Source organism: Rhinopithecus roxellana, chromosome 6 (assembly GCF_007565055.1).
Source record: "Rhinopithecus roxellana isolate Shanxi Qingling chromosome 6, ASM756505v1, whole genome shotgun sequence".
Classification (NCBI taxonomy): domain Eukaryota; kingdom Metazoa; phylum Chordata; class Mammalia; order Primates; family Cercopithecidae; genus Rhinopithecus; species Rhinopithecus roxellana.
Window position 1 is genome coordinate 11,202,590 of NC_044554.1, and position 9,001 is coordinate 11,211,590.

Sequence of the window (9,001 nt, forward strand, 5' to 3'; positions counted from 1 at the left end):
ATGTATAAAGATTCATTGGTGCTAGATATATCCATTCATTGTGGACAAGAGTAATTAGCAACTCATGATCCGTAGGTTCTTTTTTTAAACTTTTATGCAGCAAGAAAGCTCTAGTTGAGATCATCCCAAAGAAGACACTATTTTAAAATTAAATCAGAGTTGTTCTTGTGAGTCTGAGACAGAACATTTTCCCATAATACTCCCTTCAAGAATGATCATTTTTAACTTCTTACTGAGGAGAAGGGCTCCTCTATTGGGGTTTATTTCTGTCATAGAGGCTTGGTTTTAACTTTAGTATCTCTTGACACTATTATCTCTTTTCAAAATGTTAAAGCTTCTGAAAGCAATATATCACCCGTAAGGTATAATTCTGATTGTTTTCTTTATATTTCTGACAAGTGAAACTGTTCCCTAAGGAAGATATACTTTCTTTTTAACAGATTTTGCAAGAATTTATCAGGATCAAGGTAGATGTGTATATTGTTGGAGTTGATGGTAAGCGGCTTTATTTTTGCTTTATGTTCTGACAATCACTTCAGGCTCAATGCCAACTCTCAATCTAGACAGCCTCTCCAAAGAATGAGTATTTTATATAAACAAGATGAAAATCTAATTTGCAGCCAACCCAATAAAAATCCCTATGGAAACAGCATCTTTGTATTTTAGTTATGTTGATATGTAATTAAATAAATTCTACAATTTGAATCCTGATTTCATAGGCAACAAAGGAGGATTAACTATTTTTCACTCTAAATTTCCTGAAAAATTAGCCTCGTTTTCTGTCTCTCTTCCTCCCTTCCCTTGCACTCTCCAGCCCATAATAATTTGGTTTAGCTTCACCTGCTGATGAGACCATCCTTGCCAAGGTTATCAGCAATGTCCAGATTGTCAGGATTAACTGCCTTCGTCTCAGGTCCCTCTGCAGCAGCGTACTTAAGCATCAGGCGCTCTCTCTAGCATTTGTCTTTGAAACTCTCTCCCTTCCTGACTCTGGCAAGACATTTCTGATTCACCTCCTACCTCTCAAACATCTCCTCAGGGTCAGACATTGGTTCAACTCCCACTCTTTCAGTCTTCCCAAGCTTCAACCTTACGTTCTATACCATGGTTCTAATTCCACAGACTCTTTCTAGTCAATTTCCTACATGTTTACGATTTCATGTATATCTACTTGTTAATGAATCCCCAAACTATACCTCCAGCCCAGACCTTTCTTCTGAGCTGCAGACCAACGGACTTGACTGTCCGGATATCCCCCAGGCACCTCAGATACACATTTTAAAAACTACGTATATGATTCCCCCTCCCAAAAATACTTCTTTCCTATCACAATCACTGCATCACTGCTTACCTAGTTTTCCAGATAGAAACCCTGAAACCATCAATTTCTCCTCTCCTTCCCTCTAGTCAGTGAGTCACCAGGTCCTATAAATATTTCCTCTTAAATCAGTTTCTATCCATTTCCAGAACTTTAATCTAGACCCTTCTCATTTCTCAACTAGGCCTTCTAGAAGGACTTTCTAACTAATATCCTTGTCCATCCCTATAATGCTCTCCCATCCCATTTTCTGAAGAAAGCTTCTTCAGGCAGTTTTCCAACAACAACTGAAAACATTCTTGCCTTCTTATTTCCTGTCTCTTCCCTAGATCCTAGGACATCATGGGCATTCAGTAAAGACTTACTGAATACCTACTATTTATCAGGCACTGTTCTGGGTGCTGGGAATACAGCAGTGAATCTGACAAGCCCCTGTCCTCATGAAGCTTATAGTCGCATCGGAAAGCCATATAATAAACAAATAAAAGCATATTTCAGGTAGTGATAAGTGCTAAGAAAAAAGCAGGGTTAAGAAACAGAGGCTGGGAGTGGTGGCTCATGCCTGTAATCCTAGCACTCTAGAAAGCTGAGGCAGGCAGATCACTTAAGCCCCAGAGTTTGAGATTAGCCTGAGCAACATGGTGAATCCCCATCTCTAAAAAAAAAAAAACAAAAAATTAGCTGGGTGTGGTGGTATGTGCCTGTAGTCCCAGCTACTCAGGAGATTGAGGTGGAAGGATGGAAGGATCACTTGAGCCTGGGAGGTCGAGGCTGCGGTGAGCTGTGATCATGCCACTGCACACCAGCCTGGGTGACAGAGCAAGACTGTCTCAAATTAAAAAAAAAAAAAAAAGAAAAGAGAGAGAGAGGAAACAGAGAGAGAGGAAGGAAGGAAGGAAGGAAGGAAGGAAGGAAGGAAGGAAGGAAGGAAGGAAGGAAGGAAGGAAGGAAGGAAGGGAGGGAGGGAGGGAGGGAGGGAGGGAGGGAGGGAGGGAGGGAGGGACTGCTGATCAGGGATGTCCAGCAAATGACATTTTTAGTAGAGACTAGAATGAAGTGAGGCAGTCAACCTTGAAAGTACTTAGGGGGAGCTTTTTAGGGAGAAGAGACAAGTGGTACACAGGTCCTTCGAAAGGTATAAAATTGGCATCCTTAATCTCTCCCTTTCTACTGGATCCTGTCCCTAAAATATACAGACGTATTCCAGTTTCAAGACTTTTTAAAAAAAACTTTTAAGTTCAGGGGTACACATGTAGGTTTGTTACATAGGTAAACTCGTGTCATGGGGGTTTGTTGTGCAGATTATTTCATCATCCAGATATTAAGCCTAGTACCCATTAAGTTATTTTTCCTGATCCTCTCCCTCCTCCCACCCTTCACCCTCTGATAGGCCCCAGTGTTTATTGTTCCCCTCCATGTGTCCATGTGTCCTCATCATTTAGCTCCCACTTATAAGTGAGAATATGCAGTATTTGGTTTTCTGTTTGCATTAGTTTGCTAAAGGATAATGGCCTCCAACTCCATGTACCTGCAAAGGATATTATCTTGTTTTTTTTTTATGATTATATAGTATTCCATGGTGTATATGTACCACATTTTCTTTATCCACTCTATTACTGATGGGCATTTATGTTGAGTCCATGTCTTTGCTATTGTGAATAGTGCAGCAATCAACATACGCATGCATGCATCTTTATAACAGAATGATTTATATTCCTTTGGTTATATACCCAGTAATGGAATTGCTGGGTCAAATGGTATTTTTATCTTTAGCCTTCTGAGGAATCGCCACACTGTGCTTATACAGTGTTGGTGGGACTGAAAATTAGTTCAATCATTGTCAAGACTTCCTTATAATTAAAAATATCCCCTTGATCCCAGGAACCTTTAATTTATTAACAATTTTACCCTTTTCCATCATCCCAGATATCTTGGAAAGTATCTGTTCCTGCTGTCTCTGCTGCCTGGCATTCTTTTCAGTCTTTATCAAAGATTATCACCTTCCTTCTCATTGCACGCCACCCTCTCCATCCCAGATCCTGGTGGCCACAATGCCCTCCATGCTCCCTCTCCCTCTATCACTGAAAGCTTGTCTGTGAACAGAAGAATCCATCTCCATGATTGTGTACCTTCTCTTCCTCCACTTTTCTCCAAATCCTAGGCACTTTTAGATGGTACCTGCTCAAGTTTTCCCAGATACCCACCAAGAGGTAACTTTCTCAGAATTTTCATAGTACTTGATCTCTCTCTCTCTTATATATTCAACAAAAAATATGAAGACATACTATGTGCTGGGAATTATTCTAAAACTAAGAAAACAAGGGAAAAAACTAGATTGCTCCTTGCCCTCGTTATTATACAACACGTTTTCTGTCAGTACTACAGGAATATATAAATAAATGTTCTATCTTCCTTGAGGGCAAGATTCAGGTCTAATTTATCTTTTGATCTTTCTTATTACTCAGCCAGAGTTTTGCACATGGCAGACATAAGGTAATAGTTGGTTGAGTAATCTATGTAAATGAATGCTGTTTAGTGCCTACAAAAATGGGATTTCTCAAAGATGATTAGAGAGGTAAGTGGTAAGGAAGATGTTTTCTCATAAAACCCAGCAGCTTTGCGAAAATGGGCTACAATAAAGAACCACAGCATATCACCGGTCCATAAACATATGTTCCATTTTGGCAGAATCCTAAACTTTAATAAGAACCCACACTTGATACTCCAATCATTAAGCAGGGAGATCAATTCACTAGGCTCCTGCCTAAATGAATTTTCTTCTAGGAACTACTGTTTTTCATTTGCTCCTTTGCCTTCCTCCTTTTTACATTAGGGCATTAAATTTTTTTTTTATTACAAAGGTATTTGTTAGTTCCAAAAGACATTGTACTAAAGATAGACCGGTATTATACCACTGCAACCTACAAACAACCAAATGTCAATGAAACGCACATTTGCAAATGGAAGGTGAAATTACTAGCCTCAAGGAAAAACTGGTGGTCAAACAATTGTTTTTTTCCTAAAAGTTACTGTTTTTTTCTCTTCAGATGACTTCATTGAGAAGCTTAACCGGTATGCATTTTTTGATGGTGAAGTGAAAACCTCGATACTTTTCTTAACAATCCATGATGCTGTTTTGCATATTTTGATGAAGAAAGATTACAGTACTTCAGAGTTTAAACCCAGTCAGGTACCAGCTCTTTGATGACTTTCACAATTGCATAAGCAGCCACTCCTTAAATTTCTCTTTATTTTTCAACATTAAAAAAATCAGCCCCTAATCCCTATTTCCATTCTCTTTTTCTCAGGAAAAAGATGGAAAAATTGATTTTACCATAAATACAAATGGAGGATTACGTAATCGGGAATATCAGGTAAGATTCTTCAACAGGTTTATCTTCACCTAGACATCACAGCAAAAAAAAAAAAAAAACACCTTCAAAGTAGTGAGGCCACTTCCTGCATGTGGCAGAAAGTCCAGCACTTGCTTGAGCGTCTGTGCCTCATCCCTTGAGAACTGAAGCAATGCTAACCAATTTCACAGGGAGTTTTTGGGAAAAGAAACTCAGACCCGTACAAAAAAAGGATGAAAAAATAGTGATAACAGATTTCCGTTAATGCAATATTGAGCCTATCTTCTTTTATTTTTCAAACCACTTACAACAATGCTCTTATTCTGGCCCTGTAATAATCCACGTAGCAGGGAAGGTATTGCCATTTCCATTTACAGGTGAATAAGCGATGAAAATGATAAGCTAATACACACCTCCCAATAGTCAGATGCTTGAGAAGTCCCTAGCACAGTGTCCAGTCAAGCAATGAAACAAGTTTCTATCCTTCCTTACTAGAGTGAGTTGCCAATTCAGCATTTAACTGGAGAGTCCCACTTCATTGCAGATGTTCATTTCTAGAACATTCAGTCCTTTAAAGCAATGTTTCTAGTTTGGGAAAAGTAGAATCACAAATTAAAATGGGTTTCTGCTGTAGGCCAGGTAGATGGCAGGTGTATTACATTCAGTATCTCAATCCTTATAACAATATACAAAGGAGATATCTTCATTTTCCAAATAAAAAAAAAAAAAAAAAAAAAAACAGGAAACAGGCTCAGAGAGCTTAATTTGCTTGAGGTCACACACCAAGTGACCCCAACAGGATTGCACTAAGATCTTTCTGATGACAAGACCTGTCTTCTGTTCACTATAGTACACCATCTCTATCCTCTGGTGAAAAACTAACGGATTGAAGGACCAGAGAAAGAATTTAATGATTGTCTTCAAGCATGGCAGGCAGCTGGTGGTATTTCTCTTAGTTGAAAGGTCTCAAAAAAGGAATTTCTAGTCAAAATGAAAAAGAAATGTATAGCATAAGATAAATCTGGAACATTATTAAGAGTGGTATCAAGTAGCAAAGGTCAGATGAAAAGGCCATTCCAGAAAACTGGATAGACCTGAGTAAGAGGCGAACGTAGATAAGCACCATGATTCTGTCTCCCAGGACTAGATTCCAGAGAAACCCAATAAAACTGGCACCTTGCCTGAGTACCTTATAAGAAGAGCCTCGCACCAGAAATCCTCTCCTCAGTAACTGCATTCAGAATTGTCACCAAGTATTGGAGGATAAAGGGTAGGAACAGCATTTAAACTTCACGTCTGACCCAAACACTAGAACCCATTGTCTAACAAATGTAGTCAGCACATTGGTGGACCTTGGCTTCCCCTTATTAAAAAAAGAAACATTTAACACCAGCATTTTGTCCGGCCTCTAGGAAGGTAAATTATCAGCTGTGGATAGGCCACCAGTGGTGACTGGGGTAAAAGCTGAATGTACCAGGTCAACACACAGAGTTCTTTGGAACAAATGTGAAGAAAGATATTGCTACAACACACTGTACCATTACTTTAAGTTAAATTACGCCTTTGAATTACAATGTGGTATCACATGAATCTATGTTAAACAAGTAGTGATGGAAGATACTTGATTATTAAAATTCAAGACAAAAAAAACTGATTAACTCTGGTAAATTCTAGCTCCTAAGATGTGATCATTGTAACAGAACTTGACAAGTGTTTTAAAACAGTAACTTTCTGTCTTCTTCCAGGTACCAGGTGAAACAAAATTCTAATCAACATATAATTCAGAGGGATCTTCATCTGACCATGACATAAAAAACAACTTTATACCCAGAAAGTTATTGATAAGTTCATACATAGTATGAAGAGTATTTTTGACAGAATGTTTCAAACTTTGGAACAAGATTGTTCTAGTATGGCATATTCTTCACATATCTAGTATGAAATTATGTAAATATTCTTAATTTTATATCTTGTAGATTTATCAAAGGACAAAATTTATTTTGTTCATATGTATTTTTGTAGCAGACAGGTTTCCATCCTAGTCACTACCTTCATGCATATGTTTAGCAGTGTATTGACGCCACTGTTTTGAATGTCATAATTTATACAGGTCATACTATTTCCATTAAAAAAATCAGTTGTACAGTGGATGTGTCTTGTTAAATTTGTTAGCTTTCTGAAATGTGCTTGCTGTGGGTCCCGTTATATAGTGGTCTGGCTGGAAACCTGCTACATGAGAATCTTCTAACAGAACCCCTTTAATCAGGGTTCTTTGCTCAGATTTTATGATTACCAGTTTTTCAAAGCATCCAACCTCCTATCCAGATTTTAAACACAATCCTCTAATGTAATATCTGTAACTACATAGATTTAGTATGAAAACTATACAAGCTAAAAAATGAGAAAGCTTTTTTAGCTTTCTAAAAAAACTAAAAGGAAGGTGAAAAGAAAAGATGGGTAGCCAATTCTTCCTGGTCTCAGTGGGAACAAGGAAAACAGATGGCAGAGAAGTAGTATGATTCTTCTTTTTCACTGCTGGTTATTATATGTAACTCACAGGGCAGAATAACAGCTCTAGAGCTCAATTTATCTGGAGGAGGAGATTCAGCACACCTGCTTCTCCTTTTCCACTGGCATGGCTCTTGGTGAAAATTTGTATTTATGTAATAGTTAGAAATATCAGCACCAACAGAAAAATATTCAACGCCCTTTATTAAACATCAAACCACTTCGTCAAAGGGAAAAGCTGTCCCAATTGTTTTAGATCTTACCTCTGAACATTGTTGTCAAAGTCCCTTTCCACTCTGTTAGTGTCGTTGAGAGGGCTTATCTATTGGACTTAAAACTACATACACAAAGGTAAGATACAGGTTATTTACATAGCCAATCTTAAAACTGGAGTATCAGCACTCTCTTATTTTCCCATTTTTTGTAGAGACAGGATCTATGATGCCCAGGCTGTCTCAAACTCCTGGCCTCAAGCAATCCTCCTGCTTCGGACTCCCAAAGTGTTGGGATTACAGGTGTGAGCCATTGTGCCCAGCCATACCACTCTTTATTAAGTGTTTAACTTTTTGAGTCCACACCTTATAGAGTCTCATACACCCTATGGACTTTGGGGGAAAACACACACACACACTTTACGTATAAAATGCCCCACAAATCTTGGGTTAAGAACTTCTCCTCTAAAGAGGGCAGGCAGTCGAAATTGAAAACAGGAGCCTATTTACTCAATCATTTGGTTTGAAGTTGAGGCAAATGCCTTATATATAGGATTGTCGTTGAGGTCTCCATTTTCCCAAGCAAAGGTGCCCTCTGCATTCTTCTTGCCAACCAAATCAAACCAAACCAAACCAAACCAAACAACAACTCAAGAAACAAGCACAAGCACTCCAATTCTTGTGCCCACAACACAGTACATTCAACCTTAACACCTCAGAGGTTTACTTATCCTTATCGTTAAATGTTTTTTTCTTGTAGGCCACTAAGGTTGGGTACACTTCTAGTAATGGGAATACATGGGGCTGAGCTTCTACTTGGCTGCCTCAGAGCACATATTGGAAATTAACTAGTACCAAAATCTGATCCCTAATTTAGGAAGAGGTCAAGAGACCATGTTGGAACATAAAAATAAACTTATATAAACCAGAGCGAGATTGGAGGGGAAAGGATGCAACTGGGAGACAGAACAACTTGTGAAGAGACAAATACATTACAGAAATTCAGAAAGGGTGAAAATAATACATGTTGAGCAGTTTATCTTTAAAATTACTGTATAAGTTATTTAAGCATTTGATACATATTTTTATCTAAACACAGGAACTTACCACTTAGAAATGTAAATGAAATATTTTAAATGGCTGACCCTACACTGCATGAACAAGAATATAAAAGAGGGATATTTAATTCACGTTTCTAGTATCTTCATCTGGATTTCAACATGTCACGGCTGACCTGTTCATCTTCCCTAGTCTCTCTATCAGCATCTTTTCTACCTCAGTTAATGACAACTCTATTTCTCTTAAGCTGATCAAGCCAAAAAATCCACCAGGAAATCCTATTGACTCTCCTTTTAAAATATAGTCATTTAACTCTCAAAATAGCCCCAATAATGTCGGTATTATGATTTCCCCTACTTTTTAAAAAAGCAAAGTAAATGAAGACTCAAAAGCAAGTAACTAGTCTAAATTAGATAGTCACAGGTGGTAAAGCCAGAAATCTGTCTGGACAGTCTAACTCTATACAACTCAGGCTTTTAATTATTAGAAAACATCACCTCCCAAAAGAAATTAAGACCTAACTAAAAACTGATTACAAGATAAGGACTAAA

At 38.1% G+C, this 9,001-nt stretch overlaps 1 protein-coding gene across 5 annotated transcripts in view; it reads left to right on the forward strand.

Moving 5' to 3' along the window:
- Positions 1–6,819, forward strand: part of SLC26A3 (solute carrier family 26 member 3) — a 66,612-nt gene extending 59,793 nt beyond the window's left edge. For all 5 annotated transcript variants that reach the window (XM_030933188.1, XM_030933186.1, XM_030933190.1 and 2 more), the window contains 4 exons: positions 441–495; positions 4,366–4,508; positions 4,627–4,692; positions 6,417–6,819. In XM_030933188.1, coding sequence (XP_030789048.1) covers positions 441–495; positions 4,366–4,508; positions 4,627–4,692; positions 6,417–6,440 — 288 coding nt within the window. In that variant the 3' untranslated portion in view covers positions 6,441–6,819. The remainder of the gene's footprint in view (positions 1–440; positions 496–4,365; positions 4,509–4,626; positions 4,693–6,416) is intronic.
- The last annotated feature ends 2,182 nt before the right edge of the window (positions 6,820–9,001 follow it).